This window comes from Physella acuta, unplaced genomic scaffold, assembly GCF_028476545.2.
Source record: "Physella acuta isolate Inbredline_101_S28 unplaced genomic scaffold, ASM2847654v3 ptg000808l, whole genome shotgun sequence".
In the NCBI taxonomy this organism is placed as follows: Eukaryota; Metazoa; Mollusca; class Gastropoda; family Physidae; genus Physella; species Physella acuta.
The window spans coordinates 71305-93294 of NW_026732326.1; the positions used below are offsets into that span (position 1 = coordinate 71305).

Genomic DNA, 21990 nt, shown 5'->3' on the forward strand with positions numbered 1-21990 from the left:
GCGTCGTTGTGGGACAGATTTTGAAGTGTTCGGGCGTCTCTTTGTACCGGTGTAAATTTCTATTTTCGGGATTTCCCAGAAAATTGCGATTTCTAAAAATAAGTAGTGGTGGTTTGTTTCACGAATGAAGATTTAAGTCGATTGATGTCTCTGCTTGCCCTGTGTTAGTGGCGTCCGTCTGTTGAGATGTGAGGGATAGAAAACTTTTTTGTATAGATCCGAATATAAAGATGTTATCACTAGATCTATAGGATGCTACGGGGTAGGGATAGATGAGCCAATCTCAGGTATGGATGGGCCAATCTCAGGTATGGGTGGGCCGATGTTAGGCATGGGTGGGCCGATGTTAAGTATATTAGGACCTTCCCAGATTTTCTGAATCCGCGCAGCTGTTTCTCTTCCCCCCCCCCCACTTACAAACACAGGGACACACTTTTGTCATGCAGCAAAAAAAAGTTATCGACTAGAACACAAGCTCATACGTATTTAGTGTAAGATGTTGGTTGTGTGAAACAAAGGGTGGGGGGTGGGGGGGGCGCAATACAGTAGGGTGGTGCACACGTGAGAACTCAACATTTGTTGGTTGTAGTTAGCGGAGTCAGTCGTGGGTGTGGATGAGTCGATAAAGCTCATGGTTGCTAAACCGAAAAAGTCTCGAGTTCGAACCCTCGGGCAGATGAGGCTCGTTAGCTGGGGACAGCCACTCTTTTAGGAGAGACAACTCCAAAATCAAACAACTGCTGCCTTGTAGTTTGTTCTTGGTTGGACAAAGGCTATGGAAGCAAATCCAAAAAGAAAAGCAGGCTGAAATCGGAGTCAATGGCCTCAATGGCGCATAACCAGTTGACACGTAATCCTTAATTGTGATGGAAGCATGGTCGAGTCGGCAAAGCTCATGGTTGATAAATTCGAAAAAAGTCTCGAGTTCAAACCCTCTGGCAGATAAGGCTCGATCCCTCCCAACACGAAAAATTAAGAACGAAGAAGAAGAAGGGGTCGTGGGTAAGGATGTTGGAAATAATAGGCGGAGTAAGTCGGAGGTGTGGATGTTGGAAATAATGGCTCGAGTCAGGCGTGGGAGTTGGATGTTAGAAATAATGGGCGGAGTCAGGCGTGTGTGCTGGAAATAATGGGCGGAGTCAGGCGTGGGTGTTGGAAATAATGGGCGGAGTCAGTCGGAGTTGTGGATGTTGGAAATAATGGGCGGAGTCAGTCGTGGGTATGGATGTTGGAAATAATGGCTCGAGTCAGGCGTGGGAGTTGGATGTTAGAAATAATGGGCGGAGTCAGGCGTGTGTGCTGGAAATAATGGGCGGAGTCAGGCGTGGGTGTTGGAAATAATGGGCGGAGTCAGTCTTGGGTGTGGATGTATGAAATCATGTAATATCGAAAATTTACATTTGCATGTAGGCTACATTATAACATCGTTTACCATGGTAGAGGTTAATACAGACATAAATGATTTTATTGGGGGGGGGGGGGGGGTAGAAATCTGCAAAAATACAGAGCCATCACTAATCGAAGACTCTCCTTTCATAATCTCCTCACCAGGTCCCCCAACATGAAAAAAGTTTATCTTGTTCATTAAGACCAATTAATTATACATCCCTGCTTCGACCTAGCGTATTAACACATTGGAAGAAACAGTGCCATATGTCATGTGACTTAAGTCATTGTTAATTTCTCTTGCGCCGCAATCACAAGCAATATTTTAGCCATAATTTAATCGACCTTACAAGGTGTTAATTAGGAAAATAATTTAACTAATGAGTGGTATTTGTGGAGGATTAATTAAACGTAAAACGAGACGGTATAATTAGTTATCTACCTTAAGCTTGATAACTTGAGGCAAGATCCAGAGTTATCTAAGAGAGATAACTCGCAATACTGGAGAGATAATCTCTGAGATTAATTGTTGCATTAATCTCCTGGCTTAATCCATCAGACCAAGTGCGTATTACAATTCATAATCGCCAGTGGGAGTTAATTAGGTAGATTACGTGAATTATGTTAGCTTGACCCTCTAAGCTGATGGGGGAAGGGGCTGAGGGTGGTGGAAGAATTAGGTTAAGTCTGGCACTTGTTACCTCATATTACTTTATCCATGAATAAGTTCATGTCCAGCGATATAAGAAACTTAATCCCACGTCTCAGTGGATCCCCGCAGACTAAAGATTAACTGGTGTTTGATTACTCAAGTTGTGCAATAATTTATGTGGACCCCTTCCGGTGCAAAGGACGCAACCACACATCTCCATCGTACTCAGTTCTGGGCGGTTCCTCCAAGTTAGGCCCACGTCATTCCGGCTGCTTCTGCTTCACCGACAGCTGACTTTTCTCAAGTTTGTTTTGGCCTACCTACTTTCCTCTTTACTTGGGGATTTCAGTCTAATGCCTGTCTGGAGATGTTTCTAGCTGGTTTATGCAAGTTGTGTCCAATCCATCTCCATTTACACTTTTGTATTTCTTTGCCAATAGGGTCTTGCCCAGTTTATCTCCACAGTTCGGCATGGGTAATTTTGTTCAGGCCACCTAATGTTCAATCTGCGGCGGAGGCATCCGTTAATGAAAGTCTGAAGTTTGTTGTTATTAGTTGTGTAGCGTTCCACCTCTCAGAGCCATAGAGGAAAACATATTTCACATTGTTGTTAAACAGTTGTATTTTGGAAAGTGTAGACAGTGCTCTCGACATCCACGTTGTGCTGAGGTTGTTAGATGCTACCAGGCCTTGCTGATACGGCAGTTTAATGTCATCTGCTCCGCCATCCTGGCTTACTACACTTCCTAGATATGTGAAGCGATCCACAGGTTTTGTCATAATCTTAGGAAATTTAACCTTCTAACCATCAACTATATATATATATATATATATATATATATATATATATATATATATATATATATATATATATATATATATATATATATATATATATATATATATATATATATACACACACACACACAATATTTTACAAAGGTGAATGCCCCTCAGTTTTCCTCTGTAAGACAACTACAATGTTAATTTCAAATTTCTATTCCATTTTCTTTGTAAAAAAAACAACTCAACTTTAGAGATGACGCTTGTCAAACTTGAAGAACGTCCATCTACCCCACTTGGTTTCATCCAATATCTAACACAACTCTCCAAGCAATAATTAGCAATATCTTCCCCCATTCCCTCCTCCTCCTCCCCTGACCTCCACCCCACCATACAAGCCTACCCGCCCCACCCTAACGACACCAACAAAGGGACGTAGTGTTGTATCAACAATGGCGCGGCGAGTGTGAACATTAATTATCCCCCCTCCCTTCTCCCTTGACAGATCTCAATCAACCAATGAACGATCCGTCACGCGTCGGCGCGTGCTACCTGGATTGTTTTGTTGCAGCTGTCATGGCGGCTTCAAGGCCTGTTACACTTTGTAAACAAGACGATCTGATGCGTTCTTTCCACGTGACCTCGATCGACTCTCCACAATCAAGAGACTTGAAATTTTCAGCTTAACAAACCACGTACTCGACATGAAGTAAGGGCTGGGTTAGTGTTATGGTCAAGGTTATGGTTAGGATCAAAAGACAAGCAGGCTATATCTTTCTCCTAAGGTTAGGACAACGATACCAGAACATAAAATAACACCAAATGCTTCCTGGTGATTAAGGATTACATCTAGAAAACAATAATTAGGGTCAGGGCGAGGGTAGCGATAATTCTTTCTTTTTCCTAATCTCGTTATCCCCACTCGGGCGCTAATCCTAATTTTTTTGTGTCTAGACGTAATCCTTAATCTAAGTTAATCAGCAGGAAGTAGATCTACTTGGTGTTGTTAAAGTATGGGGTAACCTGGGAGATTTCGATCAACAATAGCGATTTCATCAGGGGAGGTGGGGGTCAGGGGAGGTGTGATGAGAGGGAGGTGGGGCTCAGAGGAGGTGTGATGAGGGGGGGGGTCAGAGGAGGTGTGATGAGGGGGGGGGTGGGGTCAGAGGAGGTGTGATGAGGGGGGGGGGGGTCAGAGGAGGTGTGATGAGGGGGGAGGTCAGAGGAGGTGTGATGAGGGGGGGTAGGGTCAGAGGAGGTGTGATGAGGGGAGGGGGGTCAGAGGAGGTGTGATGAGAGGTAGGTGGGGTCAGATGAGGTGGGGATCAGGGGGAGGTGGTGTCAGATGAGGTGTGATGAGAGGTAGGTGGGGTCAGATGAGGTGGGGATCAGGGGGAGGTGGGGGTCAGAGGAGGTGTGATGAGGGGGAGTTGGGGGTCAGAGGAGGTGTGATGAGAGGTAGGTGGGGTCAGATGAGGTGGGGATCAGGGGGAGGTGGGGGTCAGAGGAGGTGTGATGAGGGGGAGTTGGGGGTCAGAGGAGGTGTGATGAGAGGTAGGTGGGGTCAGATGAGGTGGGGATCAGGGGGAGGTGGTGTCAGATGAGGTGTGATGAGAGGTAGGTGGGGTCAGATGAGGTGGGGATCAGGGGGAGGTGGGGGTCAGAGGAGGTGTGATGAGGGGGGGAGGTCAGAGGAGGTGTTATGAGGGGGGGGGGTAGGGTCAGAGGAGGTGTGATGAGGGGAGGGGGGTCAGAGGAGGTGTGATGAGGGGGGGGGGTCAGAGGAGGTGTGATGAGGGGGGGTGGGGTCAGAGGAGGTGTGATGAGGGGGGGGGGGGTCAGAGGAGGTGTGATGAGGGGGGGTGGGGTCAGAGGAGGTGTGATGAGGGGGGGGGAGGTCAGAGGAGGTGTGATGAGGGGGGGGGGGGGGGGGTGGGGTCAGAGGAGGTGTGATGAGGGGGGGGGGAGGTCAGAGGAGGTGTGATGAGGGGTGGGGTCAAAGGAGGTGTGATGAGGGGGTGGGGTCAGAGGAGGTGTGATGAGGGGGGTGGGGTCAGAGGAGGTGTGATGAGGGGGGGGGGGTGGGGTCAGAGGAGGTGTGATGAGAGGTGGTGGGGTCAGAGGAGGTGTGATGAGGGGGAGGTGGGGTCAGAGGAGGTGTGATGAGAGGTGGTGGGGTCAGAGGAGGTGTGATGAGGGGGAGGTGGGGTCAGAGGAGGTGTGATGAGGGGGGGTCAGAGGAGGTGTGATGAGGGGGGGGGGGGTCAGAGGAGGTGTGATGAGGGGGGGGGTGGGGTCAGAGGAGGTGTGATGAGGGGGGGTCAGAGGATGTGTGATGAGAGGTGGTGGGGTCAGAGGAGGTGTGATGAGGGGGGGTCAGAGGAGGTGTGATGAGAGGTGGTGGGGTCAGAGGAGGTGTGATGAGAGGGAGGTGGGGTCAGAGGAGGTGTGATGAGAGGGATGTGGGGTCAGAGGAGGTGTGATGAGGGGGAGGTGGGGTCAGAGGAGGTGTGATGAGGGCGGGGGGTCAGAGGAGGTGTGATGAGGGGGGGTGGGGTCAGAGGAGGTGTGATGAGAGGTGGTGGGGTCAGAGGAGGTGTGATGAGAGGGAGGTGGGGTCAGAGGAGGTGTGATGAGGGGGAGGTGGGGTCAGAGGAGGTGTGATGAGGGGGAGGTGGGGTCAGAGGAGGTGTGATGAGGGGGAGGTGGGGTCAGAGGAGGTGTGATGAGGGGGAGGTGGGGTCAGAGGAGGTGTGATGAGGGGGAGGTGGGGTCAGAGGAGGTGTGATGAGGGGGGGGGGGTCAGAGGAGGTGTGATGAGGGGGAGGTGGGGTCAGAGGTGGTGTGATGAGAGGAAGGTGGGGGTGAGATGAGATGGGGATCAGGGTTGGGGAGGGTCGGGAACAGGGGAGGTAAGAAAAGAGACGTAGGCCTATACGATAAACTAAATGATATACTTAAGACTGAATTGAGCTGCCTGTCACTTTGAACGAGTCCACCAATGGAAAAGATCAACACAGTGGGCCTGTGTCAACAGTACTGACAGGGTGTTTGAATCTTCGTGTCAGTAACGTTTACAATATGCTGGTCTACTAGGGGTCGACACGATTTGTCTTCTTGGTATCTTGCTTGTATCTGTGTTAGGTATCTGTTTGATATCTTTGTTGGGAATATGTGGGACATCTTTGTTGGGTATATGTGGGACATCTTTGTTGGGTATATGTGGGACATCTTTGTTGGGTATATGTGGGACATCTTTGTTGGGTATATGTGGGACATCTTTGTTGGGTATATGTGGGACATCTTTGTTGGGTATATGTGGGACATCTTTGTTGGGTATATGTGGGACATCTTTGTTGGGTATATGTGGGACATCTTTGTTGGGTATATGTGGGACATCTTTGTTGGGTATATGTGGGACATCTTTGTTGGGTATATGTGGGACATCTTTGTTGGGTATATGTGGGACATCTTTGTTGGGTATATGTGGGACATCTTTGTTGGGTATATGTGGGACATCTTTGTTGGGTATATGTGGGACATCTTTGTTGGGTATATGTGGGACATCTTTGTTGGGTATATGTGGGACATCTTTGTTGGGTATATGTGGGACATCTTTGTTGGGTATATGTGGGACATCTTTGTTGGGTATATGTGGGACATCTTTGTTGGGTATATGTGGGACATCTTTGTTGGGTATATGTGGGACATCTTTGTTGGGTATTATAATATGTTGGATATCTTTCTTGTACTTGTATCTGTATAGGTATCTGTTTGATTTTTTTGAGTATCTGTGAGATATCTTTCTTGTATCTGTATAATTATCTGTTTGATATTTTTGGGGTATATGTTGGATATCTTTGTTGTATCTGTATTAGGTATCAGTTTGTTGTGCATATGTGTTGGATAATTTTATTTTGTGTCGTTGATGAGTAGACCTAATAAACCGGGTAGCTTAAACATTTATCTTTTTTTTTTCAATTTTCAATATCTTGTTTGAGTCTTTTTAATTAATTACCTTCCAATATTGGGCCTCTAATTGGACACTAATTACTACTTGCCGATTGACCTTTTACTGAGTTGGTCTTGTCCCATCGTCGAGTTTTTCTTTCAGACATTTTTTTTCTCGGGGAGAGGGATGGGGGAGGGGGGGGGGCGTACCCTAAATTCATCTATTTTTCACAAAAATGTAATATTATTTTTTGTTTAAATTTGATAACTGGGGGTGGGACGGTGGATTTCCCCAGGGTGACAGTGCCTGAAAAGAAACTCAGGTCGGTCGACCGTATCGACAAATGTGTCTCCCTGGGTAGGGTAGCAACGTTCACCTGTAGCTAGGGCCCGTACATCTGTGTGTGTGTGTAAACCCTTTTGATTTATCCCCCACTGATGATACGCAACACACCGCTGAGATACCGAGGATTTTGAAATACTAAACAAACAACGCCACCACTGTTAGCCCCAGTTTCACATGCTCGTTTCCCGGAAGTTGTCAATCTAGTCCAAAGTAAATGGTATTTTAAAAACGTTCAGTCCCCCCAAGATAGATAACTCCATGTAAAAGTCTCGATCCAATACGTTTTGAGTTATTTCCCTTTTTTCTGTTACATAAAGATAATTGTCATTAACTTAATAAATAAAACTGATTAACGTAGAGACCTAGTTTACTTTTGAGGTTTGGTTACGACGAGGCGATTAGACAGATACACTACATTAATGGTTAATAAGGTAAGGGACGGCGTGGCCCAGCGGTAGAGCGCGAGACAAGTGTTGAGTTCGAATCCGGGATCACGTCAGTAGAACATCCCTGAGTCAATCAAGCTTTAATGGGTACCTAACTCAGGATATGGAAAGTACAGGCAGCTGTACATAGTGCTGACCATACTATACTTTTATATGCCGAGTCAAAGAAACAGGCGAATTCTACTTCACTTGCCCCATGGACTGTCGGGTTCGAAAAGGGAAATTTACTTTAATATAGTAGTAAAACAATTCTTTTAATTTTAATAAGGTAGTGAAAATAAAATTCTTTGTATTTAATAAGATAATGCACAGTTGCCTAAAAAATTGCGTTATTTCCCCTTTAATTATGTGTTTACCCCTATGACTGATTCTCATCGAAAATTTACTTCACTTCGTCGTCATGACAACGTCATTTATAATCAATGCTTATTCCAAGGGGAAAAAGTGTGTGCGGTGTTCGCAAAGTCATATAGAATGATAGTTGTATTTTACAAAATGACTGCGCGGAAGGTTTGCAATTACTGCGCGGCCGCACAACCGCGTAGCTTAGAGGGAACATTGCTTATAACCCACGACCCATCCCTCCACATACGCTATTTATTTCCTCAGGAATTTTCAATATCCTACGGCTGTATCGGCAACGACCTCACCATGAGCGATTTCACTCTAACTCTGACGTCACTTCCTTATTATCATACCTTGAACTACATCATTTCCTGGATCGACTGGAGCTATCCTGAATACTATGACGGTGAGAGTGTGGGAGAGTGTGGGAGAGTGTGCGTTTGGATGTTGTAGCTCTGGGTAACTTAGACAACTGCATGCAGTGGTCTTCCAGTGGTCAGCTAATCTGGTAATGACAGCAGCTAATTAACTGACCAGCATTACATAGCAGTACACGCTATAAGACCAAATACACCATGTAAACGGCTATCTGCCATTGCATCAATTTATCCCTCCTTACACACATTTATGACCTCTATTTTTTCACCCATTTATCTCCCTTTGAACATATTGATCTCCCTTTGCCCCTAATTTCTTCTTAAATCCATGCATAGGCCTACTCCCTTGTGTCTATTGTTCTCTCCTTGCCTGTGCATGAAATCATCTTTCCTTGCAAACATCTATCTGCCTTGTGCATGAAACCATCTCTCCTTGCAAACATCTATCTGCCTTGTGCATTAAACCATCTTTCCTTGCAAACATCTATCTACATTGTGCATGAAACCATCTCTCCTTGCAAACATCTATCTACCTTGTGTATGAAACCATCTCTCCTAGCAAACATCTATCTACATTGTGCATGAAACCATCTCTCCTTGCAAACATCTATGTGCCTTGTGTATGAAACCATCTCTCCTTGCAAACATCTATCTGCCTTGTGTATGAAACCATCTCTCCTTGCAAACATCTATCTGCCTTGTGCATGAAACCAACTCTCCTTAAAAACATCTATCTACCTTGTGCATGAAACCAACTCTCCTTGCAAACATCTATCTGCCTTGTGCGTGAAACCATCTCTCCTTGCAAACATCTATCTGCCTTGTGCATGAAACCAACTCTCCTTAAAAACATCTATCTACCTTGTGCATGAAACCAACTCTCCTGGCAAACATCTATCTGCCTTGTGCATGAAACCATCTCTCCTTGCAAACATCTATCTGCCTTGTGCATGAAACCATCTCTCCTTGCAAACATCTATCTGCCTTGTGCATGAAACCATCTCTCCTGGCAAACATCTATCTTCCTTGTGCATGAAACCAACTCTCCTTAAAAACATCTATCTACCTTGTGCATGAAACCATCTCTCCTTGCAAACATCTATCTGCCTTGTGCATGAAACCATCTCTCCTTGCAAACATCGACCCTTCTTGCAAACATCTATCTGCCTTGTGCATGAAATCATCTCTCCTGGCAAACATCGACCCTTCTTGCAAACATCTATCTGCCTTGTGCATGAAATCATCTCTCCTTGCAAACATCGACCCCTCTTGAATTATTGACCTCGCCATTTTAGAGAAGACCTTCTGGATGTACGAGCTTGTAGCAGTGGCAGCAGTGTCCCACGTCAGCCTCATTCACGTGACGTTTCAACTTCCGGTGCTTCCAGTGGAGTATTTTCATGTGGCTCTCCTAATCAGTCAAACTGAGACCGTCATCTCTGAGGTGGGTCGCTTGAGTCAGTCTGTCAGATATTGCACTGAGGTGGGTCACTGAGGTGGGTCTCTCAGGTGGGTCATTCGGGTGTTTCACGTAGGTGGGTCACTGAGAGGGTCACTCAGATATTTCACTGAGGTGGGTCACTGAGGTGGGTCACATGTGGGTCATTCATATATTTCACTAAGCTGGGTAACTCAGGTGGGGCACTTTCAAAATTTCATGTAACTTTTTATTCAATTTTTTTGACAAGTTGACCATTTGACTGCAGTCATATTTTGACAAGTTGACTTTTACTGGCCATTTGACTGCAGTCATATTTTGACAAGTTGACTTTTACTGGCCATTTGACTGCAGTCATATTTTGACAAGTTGACTTTTACTGACCATTTGACTGCAGCCATATTTTGTCAAGTTGACTTAGTACACTGACCATTTGACTGCAGCCATATTTTGTCAAGTTGACTTAGCACACTGACCATTTGACTGCAGCCATATTTTGACAAGTTGACTTAGCACACTGACCATCTGACTGCAGCCATATCTTGACCATTTGGACTTACCTTTGACCACCAGACCAACACCACAGAATCCTACAGCAACTTCAGCCACGTGATGCCAGGGCTCTATTACGTCAGAGTGACACCCAAGGGAGGCTACTGTCTCCAAAAATTCTGCAAACCCCTAAAGTCACGTGATGTTAGGGTTTATTTTAAACCTTTAGGTAAACAAAATTTGCATACCAATCAATCTCTGTTCGCACTATTTGTGAAAACTTAATTCTGCTTTTAAAATACAAGCTTGTGTAGTAATGTTTAGTATGTATACCCAGATTGTCAAATGTTCCCCATGTTATAATGCTCCCTATCTATAATAATAGTTTCGCTGTCTGTCTATCTATCTATCTATCTATCTATCTATCTGTCTGACAAGAACGCTCTAGAGAAAACAGAAGCAATTTAAAAACATGCATAGTAATTCGAAAAACGAAGTATGACGTCGACACATTTAGCGCACAGAGTAGAAAATAATCTCACAGTAATATAATGACGTCATTGATTCTGGCGTAAATATTGAATAAAGAGGAAATGCTGTCTAATCTAAGTGGTTTGCGTGAAGAGTTTCTTGCATACAATTCTTCGGGTAGGGGCGAAGCCCCACCCCCCGCGTAAGAACGTCTGAGCCCCTCCCCCTCCCCAACTCAAAAGAAATTTCCTCATCGATACTCTATAATAAAATTACCGCCTAATTAATGTGTCTAATCTAAAAAGTGGTTTTCTTGCAATGGGACGGTAGACATGATTTTTTTTTTGGGGGGGGGGGGTGGAGGGGTTGGGGGGGGAGTGTGTGTGGGGGGGTGGTGTGTGTGGGTGGGGGGGTGTGGGGGGGTGGGTTGGTTTCAGTGTTTCTTTCAGACTTTTTCCTCCCCGGAGAGGGGTGGGGGGTACTTGAAATTTTCGGGGGCGGGGGTAGAATTTTCTGGGAGGGGGCGGACACTGGAAAAAGTATATAATTATATTTCGTTGAATGGGACGGTAGACATGTTTTTTGGGGGTGGGGGGTGGTGGAGGGGTGGGGGTGGGGGGTGGGGGGTGGGGTGGGGGGGTGTGGGGGTGGGGGGGTGGGTTGGTTTCAGTGTTTCTTTCAGACTTTTTCCTCCCCGGAGAGGGGTGGGGGTACTTGAAATTTTTGGGGGCGGGGATAGAATTTTCTGGGAGGGGGCGGACACTGGAAAAAGTATATAATTATATTTCGTTGAATGGGACGGTAGACATGTTTTTTTTTGGGGGGGGGGGGGTGGGGGGTGGGGGGCGGTGTGTGGAGGGGGTGGTGTGTGGGGGTGAGGGGTGGGGGTGGTGGGGGGTGGGGGTGGTGTGTGGGGGTGGGGGTGGTGTGTGGGGGGGTGGGTTGGTTTTAGTTTAGAGAAAAGAGACAGCACTATCAGCCTAGCGCCCGTTGTACCCTTCCTCAACGGGCCATTTTTCTCGTTAATACTAATAGTTTCGCTGTCTGTCTATCTATCTATCTGACAAGAACGCTCTAGAGAAAACACAAGGAAAATAAAAACATGCATAGTATTTCGAAAAACGAAGTATGACGTCGACACATTTAGCGCACAGAGTAGAAAATAATCTCAAACCCAGAGAGTGCTCAAAGTTATATGACGTCATTGATTTTCGCGTTAACATTGAATAAAAAGGAAATGTTGTCTAATCTTAATGGTTTGCGTGAAGAGTTTCTTGCATACAATTCTTCGGGTAGGGGCGAAGCCCCACCCCCCGCGTAAGAACGTCTGAGCCCCCCCCCCCCCTCGGGGAGGGGGCGGACACTGGAAAAAGTATATAATTATATTTCGTTGAATGGGACGGTAGACATGTTTGTTTTTGGGGGGGGGGGTGGGGGGGTGGGGGGTGGGGGGGTGGGGGGGGGGGGTGGGGTGGTTTTAGTTTAGACTTTTTCCTCCCCAGAGAGGGGTGGGGGTACTTGAAATTTTCGGGGGCGGGGGTAGAATTTTCGGGGAAGGGGCGGACACTGGAAAAAGTATATAATTATATTTCGTTGAATGGGACGGTAGGCATGTTTTTTTTTTGGGGGGGGGGGGGGTGGAGGGGTGGGGGGGGGGGGGGGGTGGTGTGTGTGTGGGGGGCGGTGTGTGGAGGGGGTGGTGTGTGTGGGGGGTGGGGGGGTGGGGGTGGGGGGTGGTGTGTGGGGGTGGGGTGGGGTGGGGGTGGTGTGTGTGGGGGGGGGGGTTGGTTTTAGTTTAGAGAAAAGAGACAGCACTATCAAGCTAGCGCCCGGTGTATCCTTCCTCAACGGGCCATTTTTCTCGTGTTATAATGTTCACCCATTGTTATAATGTTCCCCCTGTTTTTCCCTCCTGTTATAATGTTCCCTCCTGTTATAATGTTTCTTATGTTATAATGTTCCCCCTGTTATAATGTTTCCCCATGTTATAATGCCCCCCTGTTATAATGTTCCCCCGTGTTCTAATGTTCCCCCATGTTGTAATGTTCCCCCTGTTGTTATGTTCCCCCTATGGTTCCCTCATGTTATAATGTTCCCCCATGTTGTAATGTTTCCCCCTGTTATAATGTTCCCATAATGTTCCCCCATGTTATATATTCCCCTGTTGTTACCCCATGTTATAATGATTCCCCCTGTTATAATGTTCCCCTATGGTTCTCTTCTGTTATAATGTTCCCCGTTATAATGTTCCCCATGTTGTACCCCCCTGTTAAAATGTTCCCCCTATGGTTCCCCCATGTTATAATGTTCCCCATGTTGTTTCCCCATGTTGTAATGTTCCCCCTATGGTTCCCCCATATTATGTTCCCCCTGTTGATCCGCCATATTATAATGTTCCCCCCTGTTATAATGTTCCCCCCTATTGATCCCCCAGAGAAAGAGCCTCCCATTATAGCTATAGCAGCCGGCAGTGCAGTGCTGTTGATCTCGATGTTGATTATAACGATGGTATTGTGTATCATCCGACCCCGTAAGAACACTAAAGACAGAAGTGAGTCACACATTTGATTTTCTCATTTTGATTTTTAGTGACAATTCATATATTCATTAGCTTTAATTAATAAAAGCCTATCAATGACAATAATCGCACACCATTTTGTCTGTGTGTAGGTACAATCTACGTGGTCAGCTCGGCAGGCAGGACGTTAGAGGTGGACATGACCAAACGTTTCTGTCACCTGATCGCCGACGCCCTCAAGACGAAGGTGACGTTCATCTGCCCCAGGTACACGCGCAGCAACTACCAGATATCTCCGCAGATGGACACTCACGCCTACCAGGATTCCCCAAAGCTGGACACTCGCCCCTACACCAAGCACCACCGGGATCATGTGATCAGCTTCCACCAGACCAAACCTTTCAAGGTGTGCGTCCTGCTGACCTTCGACTACCACGTGCCAACCGCCGGCAGTGAATCGTTTCAAACGTCCCCTGTTTGTACGACAGGAAGTGACGCCATCCAGTTTGAACGCTGGGTAAATAAACAAGCCAATCAGATCGTGTCTGTACGATTCACTGACCTCTGGGAGTTCCAGAGTTCACAAATGTCGCCGTGTGCTGAAACTCGTTTACTCGAGAACTGCGACAAAATGTCAAGCTCCGAAGACAACGTGACGGTCGTCAACAAATGCTTCAGGAAGCAGACGGCGTCACGCCTGGGTAGCCAGTCAGTACTCAACACGAGGCTGATCCCAAACCACGACACGGCTTTCACATGTTCTCAGAGGTTCGACCTGCCTGCTGACGTGTACAAGCTGTACACGTTCCTCAGGTCGCGCCTGGGGAAGAAAAGCCAGCAGCTCACCCAGTCGGAACTTGAGGAGTCGCGCCACTGGCTCGTCCTGCACCAGCTGTTTCAAAGGGCCGCCCAGAACCAGCCGAACTTAAATCAACAGGCCCTCGATGATCAGAGTTCAGAGGTTGTCACTATTGATGAGCCGGACTCCTCTAGAGTTCCTTATTTACCCAACATACAAAGAGTCTCAGCAATATCCAACTGCAGTACATTTCCTGCAGTGCCCAATATGATCAGTTTCCCTCAAGCACCCAATGCTGTAGGTTTCCCCCAAGCACCAACCTTGAACAGACTTTCTCCCGTACCAAGCGAGGGGACATTCTCCAACGTCACTGCCTTTGAGGAGGAGCTCATGGGCCACACAATGTGTGGCAATGGGGTCGGATTTCACCAAACCGGAAATGCGACTCCCGCAGAAGTTTTGACGCACGATAGTTTCGTTTTTAATCAAGCCACTTCCGGCAGGTATTGTGATAATGAGATGTTTCTTGAACATAACTTCCACAGAACTTATATTATCCCACCGCGGCCGTGTTAGTTATAATGTACCGCCATTTTATTGGGGATTTAATTTATTGTAATTACCTGAAACAAATACGTAAAGACAACTGTATACTGAATTTGCTTTTGCTTGTGCATGTTTCAAGGATTGGTTTCAGGGTTTAGTATTTGTGGCAAGAAACTCGTTTTAACCTGGTTATGAATTCTGGCACAAAGATCCCAGTTTGTACAGTCGTCTCTATCACCACGGGTAAGAAAGTGGTCGGTTGGTTAGAGACTTGAAGACCGCTGAGAGTAAAAAAAAAACGGGCATGGAAAAAACCAGACAACAAATCCTTTCAGTCTGTACTCGAACCACTGACACTTAGCTTTGTGTTGGCTATCGAGAACTGGTGATTTACTCCTTTGTTAACCTCTGACACTTAGCTTTGAGTTGGCTATCGAGAACTGGTGATCTACTCATTTGTTAACCTCTGACACTTAGCTTTGAGTTGGCTATCGAGAACAGGTGATCTACTCATTTGTTAACAACGCTAATCAGTGTCATTTGATTTGGATTTGGCTTTTGCTCAATTTAGTTTTAAAGGTGCAAATATTTTTTGTTGCTGTGATTGACCTTTTAAATAAAGTACCGACTATGTCAATAATGTCATCTTTTGATGTGTGTACCCTGGCGTTTCAGTCAAAGACTGAACTGACCAGTGGTCAACACTGGTGCAGCGATACAAACATGTATGTCGTCTTGTCCCGTTCTCTCGACTTTCTGAGAACATTCAAACCCAGCACTAAACTCCTGTCTAATGTTTTAGTATAATTGGTGAGAATGTGGGCAGTTGTGATTTCCTTCCGTTTTTTATATTCTCTTTTTTTTTCCTTTTAGTTTTGTTTTGAAATGGATGCATTCTCTTTGATTTGCATGACCTTGATTTTAAAGTGTGAAGACAGTGTAGCATTACGTAAATACGTCTAGCCAATCAAGTGAGTGGAAGTCAGGTCCAGGAAAAGTAGATGAAAACAATCAACTAAATATTTTTGAGTGCAAGAAAAAACAGAAATTAACAGGAAAAAAAAATATATTTTTACCCCTCACTTTTATGTTGGCTAGTGAGACGGCGTGGCTGGGTGGTAGAGCGCACGGCTGCTAACCCGAATGTATGTAATAGGTGCCCGACTCGTGTTAGGAAAAGTAAAGGCAGCTGAGCATAGAGCTGACCAAACTACTCCCCCCCCCCATGTGTCCAGATAAAAGAAGCGGGTGAAGTGAACGCTGATTTACCTACCCTTTGACATTAAGGACGTAAAGGATTTTTTTTTATTTTTAGCATTCTTAGACTTTAGCAAAATATTTTTTTTTTATTCATTCTTGCCAGTGTACCAACACAAATGACTAATCATTAATTACAAACTCGCCTGTACATAATAATACAAATCGTTTGACTTCAACAACCAGACCGTCACGGAGAACACCCGACCCCCCCCCCCCCCCCCCCACACATACACACACACCTGCCGACGACAAAAACAGCTGTGTACTTTACTGAGGGTGGTGGGAGAACTGAGCCAGAACACCAGGAGACGTCACATCCAGGTGGCACCTTCAGGCACACAGGTGAGAGGTTTCATTCCGAGTTCTGCCACACCTGTTAGAGCCACCGACATACAGAATTAGAAGTGATTTTTGTCATTGTTTTTGGTAGACATAGGGACGTAACACAGTAAAACAGTGAAGTGATCATTGGAGTGTGAGAAGTGCTCATTTGACTGTGGGACTATGTCCATGTAACAAATAACTGTGAGCCTATGAAATACAAAACTGTGGGCCTATGACCACGAGACACAAACTTTTTATAGAAAATATATACTTTTAACAGTGGCACCCCCGGCACCCCCCGAAAATTTCAAGCGCCCCCCCCCCCCGTCGTCCCCCCCCCCCCCCCCCCGGCCTGAAACACACGGCTGTGGGCCTATGACCATGAAACACACGGCTGTGGGCCTATGACCATGAAACACACGGCTGTGGGCCTATGACCATGAAACACACGGCTGTGGGCCTATGACCATGAAACACACGGCTGTGGACCTATGACCATGAAACACACGGCTGTGGACCTATGATCATGCAACACGTCACCTCTCTACTGTCTAAGATTTAACAACCTTGTTGACAGACATTCAAGTGAAAACCAAAACTTGAGTTTTTTGTTTGACCAGGGTTAAGACTGCCAACACACGTGACCTACATCCCGATGTTTTCGAGCGTGTATCGATGCCTAAAATAGATAGTGCTCATCTTGGCTATCGATTGATTTTGTGTTGTCTGTTTGGGCTATCACAGTGATTTCTTGTGGCCTTAGGCTGGTGATGGCGGATCTGCTGGTTTTCTTCTAACAGGTGCCTGCTGTGCATGATTGAGGCCTGCTTGTCTTGTGATACTGACTACAATAGAAATGGTGTGGCAAAGGTTATAGTAAGGGGTAGGTTGTGTAACGTACGTTAGGTTAAAGTTAGGTTTGTGCTATGTAACACTATTTTTAGGTTATAGTTTGGGTTGTGCTGTATGCCAAAAGTTAGGGCTGTGTGGTGTGCAAAAAGTTAAGTTAAAATTAGGGGTGGTTTCAATGTGTTAACTTCCGCAACAGCAAACTGACAAGTTAGAGAAACGACAAACTATGTTGTAGACGAGAATGGTATGCATGAGGGGTTTTGGGTTTGTTTACTTTCAAATATATTTAGGGGCTGCATTTGGTGGTTATTTTTTCATGTAGATGCCCTAGCAAGTTTTATTTATTTTCCTTTCCGTTTCTATATATATATATTTTTAACTGACGGATATTTAATTTAACCAAACAAATTAGTCCCTGGTCTTCTCGAGTTCAAACCCACTGGCCGATAAATCTCGATCCCCTTCAACACTAATAATTAAGAACGAAGAAGAAGAAGAAGTCCCTGGTCTAAACTGTGTAGGGAAGGAAAAGTTTTAACAGTGTAAATGTCTGTAATTTCACGTTGCACTCTAATAAATCATTGAGTCAAACCCGTCCACAAAAGTCAACTTTTTTACCCCCCCCCCCCCCCCCCCCACTTTATAGTCGTACTAATGGATGACTCCCCCTCCACACTTTATAGTCGTAATAAATGGATGACCCCCTATTTTCGTAACGTGTTTGTAAACAAAACATGGCTAATATCATTGGCGTGTAGTATGAACAGATTTCAGGATAAACTTGGTGCGTGCTAGTACTAATATGACCCACGCGACCTTCACCTTGATAGAGCTGAAGACTACCCAAGGTTTGACTTGTGTTTTAGGACCAACATTCTAAGATTTGTGTTAACCTGATAACGTCGTGTGCCTCTAAATTCGAGATAAAAATTACTTAATGAGTTGATTGAAGAAAAAAAAACGCAAACAGAAGCACAGACAAAAACAAAGCCAGAACTTTAGCCTACCAAACTTTGTCTGATAACGGATTGTATGGCTAAAGAGACGGGTTTTTTCCCATTGAAAGCTACGAGAAAGATGTCGGATTTGACCGTGGAAGAAGCTACCAGCAAAGCTACCAGAAAAATGTCGGATTTGACTGTGGAAGACGCGACCAGCAAGGATGAAGTTGACAAGAAAACTGTTCTCATTGCCATGGATGGAAGTGACCACTCGTTTTATGCCTTCGATTGTAAGTAGAACTATTTTGATTGTAAAGCGGTCAGTTGAACGTAGAGCGGTCGGTTGACCGTAAAGGGACAATTTGACTAGTTTCTAGTAATGCTATGTAGGACACTTGACTCATAACAGCTCAGCTATTTCAAGGTTTATATATCAGCTTGTACCTGTTACAGGGTTCATATAACATCTTGCCTCTGTTACAGGGTTCATATAACATCTTGCCTCTGATACAGGGTTCACATAACATCTTGCCTCTGATACAGGGTTCACATAACATCTTGCCTCTGATACAGGGTTCACATAACATCTTGCCTCTGATACAGGGTTCATATAACATCTTGCCTCTGATACAGGGTTCACATAACATCTTGCCTCTGATACAGGGTTCATATAACATCTTGCCTCTGATACAGGGTTCATATAACATCTTGCCTCTGATACAGGGTTCATATAACATCTTGCCTCTGATACAGGGTTCACATAACATCTTGCCTCTGATACAGGGTTCACATAACATCTTGCCTCTGATACAGGGTTCACATAACATCTTGCCTCTGATACAGGGTTCATATAACATCTTGCCTCTGATACAGGGTTCACATAACATCTTGCCTCTGATACAGGGTTCATATAACATCTTGCCTCTGATACAGGGTTCACATAACATCTTGCCTCTGATACAGGGTTCATATAACATCTTGCCTCTGATACAGGGTTCACATAACATCTTGCCTCTGATACAGGGTTCATATAACATCTTGCCTCTGATAAAGGGTTCATATAACATTTTGTCTTTGTTCCAGGGTTCATGACCAATGTGTACAAACACGGCCTGAAGATCCTGGTCGCTCACTGTCCCGACTACAAAAACGTTCTACATGCACGTGAGTCTTTCTGTTTGGCTGGCTCATGTTTGTTTTTTTTTTGGAGGGGGGGGGGGGGAATCAACGTTCTTTGACATCTATTATACTTGTGTTTGTATTATAACCACATGCCTATATTCTTGCCTGTATCTTGACCCCTACCTCTGTTCTTGGCCATCTTATGACCATGTACCTGTTCTTGACCATCTTATGACCATGTACCTCTATTCTTGCCTGTATCAGACCCATGTACCTCTATTCTTGCCTGTATCAGACCCATGTACCTCTATTCTTGCCTGTATCTTGACCATGTACCTCTATTCTTGCCTGTATTTTGACCATGTACCTCTATTCTTGACCATCTTATGAACATGTACCTCTGTTCTTGCCTGTATCTTGGCCATGTACCTCTGTTCTTGCCTGTATCAGACCCTTGTACCTCTATATCTTGCCTTTGCTACCTGCCCACATACCTGTCTCCTTGTTCCCACCCCAGCCGTGCTGAGCATGGACACGAACCTTGTGTCGAGGATGATCCAACAGGGCGAGGAGGAGATCAACAAACTCATGGCGAGGATCCAGGAGCGGCTGGCCAGTGTCAAGGTCGGTCTCCGATTGTTTAAATTCACTACAAGTATAAGCGAGTCTACTTACTTACTTACTTTACTTAGTCCTCTTTGCTCCTTATGGAGCATAGGGCCTCCACCATTTCCTTCCATTTCTTCCTATCCTCGGCTATTAATTTTGACATCTCCCAAGACATCCCTATTGGCTTCAGTTCTTCAAGAAGACTCCGCCTCCAGGTCTGTCTTGGGCGCCCTCTCTTCCGCTTTCCTGGGGGTTCCACTCAAGCGCTTGGCGTGTAACATTTGTGTGAGCCTTTCGCAGTGTGTGACCCACCCAGCGCCACTTCCTCCTTTTTTGCACACCAATAGGCTCCTGCCTAGCTTTCCTCCATAGTTCCAAGTTCGGCACTTTGTCCTGCCATCTCAGTTTCAGTATCTGTCTAAGGCATCTATTCATGAAGGTCTGTATCTTTGCTGTGCTTGCCTTGGAGACTCTCCATGTCTCTGCTCCATACAGCAGAACTGCCTCGACATTAGAGTTAAATATCCTAATTTTTGTGGTAATGGAGATGGCCGAACTTTTCCATATGGGTCGCAGGACTGTGAAAGCGCAGCGGGCTCTATTAACTCTAGCGCGTATGTCCTCCTCTGTGCCTCCCGTTTTGCTGATCTTGCTGCCAAGGTAGACAAACTCTTGCACATCATTTACCTGTCTTCCGTCTATTGACACTGGAGCCTCCTGTTTATTGTTAATTCTCATCATTTCCGTCTAAATGTGAGTCTAAATGCCATATAAATGTCTCTGTGTTTACATTAATTTTAAACAAGTCTAGAGGTCACAGTAGTGTCCCTTCTGTTTACATTCTAAATAAGCTTAGAGGCCACAGTAACATCCCTTTGTTTACATCAACCACATCCACCGAAGAGATGCCAGAAAAAAAAATCAAATAATGCTAAATTATTGGTCTTGATGACGGAGCCATTAACTATTTCTAAAACTTAGTTTTAAAAAACCCGCGGTGATCTAGATCTAACTTTATTTTCTCCCCAGCCAGTAGAAGTCAAGCTGGTTCGTCTGACCGGGGGTGACGCGGGGTCGGCAATCGTCAGGGCGGCGGATGAACACAAGGTCGACTTTATCGTGACTGGGTCACGTGGTCTGGGGTCAGTGCGACGAACCATCATCGGCTCGGTGTCCACCTACGTGCTCCACCACGCCCACTGTCCAGTGCTCATCTGTCCGAAGAAAACGTGAGCCGTAGTCAGCTCAATACTTGGGGATTTTGTTTGTTACATTGTCAGAATTGTGATGTTTGACTGAGTGTTCAGATTGTGTTGAAATTGATTCAGTGTTGAGATTGGTTGATTCAGTGTTGAGGTTGGTTGATTCAGTGTTGGGATTGGTTGATTCAGTGTTGAGATTGCTTGATTCAGTGTTGAGATTGCTTGATTCAGTGTTGAGATTGCTTGATTCAGTGTTGAGATTGCTTGATTCAGTGTTGAGATTGCTTGATTCAGTGTTGAGATTGCTTGATTCAGTGTTGAGATTGCTTGATTCAGTGTTGAGATTGCTTGATTCAGTGTTGAGATTGCTTGATTCAGTGTTGAGGTTGGTTGATTCAGTGTTGAGGTTGGTTGATTCATTGTTGAGGTTGGTTGATTCATTGTTGAGGTTGCTTGATTCAGTGTTGAGGTTGCTTGATTCAGTGTTGAGGTTGGTTGATTCAGTGTTGAGGTTGCTTGATTCAGTGTTGAGGTTGGTTGATTCAGTGTTGAGGTTGCTTGATTCAGTGTTGAGGTTGGTTGATTCAGTGTTGAGGTTGGTTGATTCAGTGTTGGAATTTTATTGTATTGAGATTGTTCGACACCATTAAATTCTTTCAATAAAATTTTATATTTGTGAATGAGGTATTTTTTGTTTTAATTTGTTAATATATTCAAAGAAAGTGTGTTGATAATGATCTTTCAAATGTATTCCAAAAAAAAAAATAATGTTGAAATGTAGTTAAGAGTGGTAAGCAAACATTAGAAATTCATGATTCAGTAATAGTGCCACACCTTTTGGTCAAACACCAAATGTCACAACTCTAACCTAGGCAAGAGTACCCACTGAGAGTATAATTACAGGTGGGATCTCATTTCTGGAGGATGAGGCAGGGGGTTGGTTAATAATGCACATCCATATCTTGTGGGTTGTAACAACAGCGGACCCTAACAATTTGACTAAAGTAGGGGAGGGGGTTAATCACGTCACAGTAAGGTGAGGGGGGGGGGGGGTTCATCCAGCCTGTTCTGAATAGAAGATTGGCCAATACTTTAACAAAATCAGGGTTTTTAAAATAATGAACAACAGT

General features: G+C 45.2%; 2 protein-coding genes across 2 annotated transcripts in view; both read left to right on the plus strand.

Moving 5' to 3' along the window:
• The window catches only part of LOC131951365 (uncharacterized), a 28605-nt gene extending 13430 nt beyond the window's left edge, over positions 1-15175 (plus strand). Inside the window, exons 5-9 of the mRNA XM_059313752.1 lie at positions 8174-8315; positions 9582-9730; positions 10298-10445; positions 13122-13238; positions 13358-15175. Coding sequence (XP_059169735.1) covers positions 8174-8315; positions 9582-9730; positions 10298-10445; positions 13122-13238; positions 13358-14580 — 1779 coding nt within the window. The 3' untranslated portion in view covers positions 14581-15175. The remainder of the gene's footprint in view (positions 1-8173; positions 8316-9581; positions 9731-10297; positions 10446-13121; positions 13239-13357) is intronic.
• Positions 15176-17771: 2596 nt separating this feature from the next.
• Positions 17772-21540, plus strand: LOC131951364 (universal stress protein in QAH/OAS sulfhydrylase 3'region-like). Its single transcript, XM_059313751.1, has 4 exons — positions 17772-18217; positions 19011-19091; positions 19567-19673; positions 20688-21540. The coding sequence occupies exons 1-4, from the start codon at positions 18019-18021 to the stop codon at positions 20889-20891; spliced, it is 591 nt and encodes a 196-aa protein (XP_059169734.1). The 5' UTR covers positions 17772-18018; the 3' UTR covers positions 20892-21540.
• Positions 21541-21990: the final 450 nt, after the last annotated feature.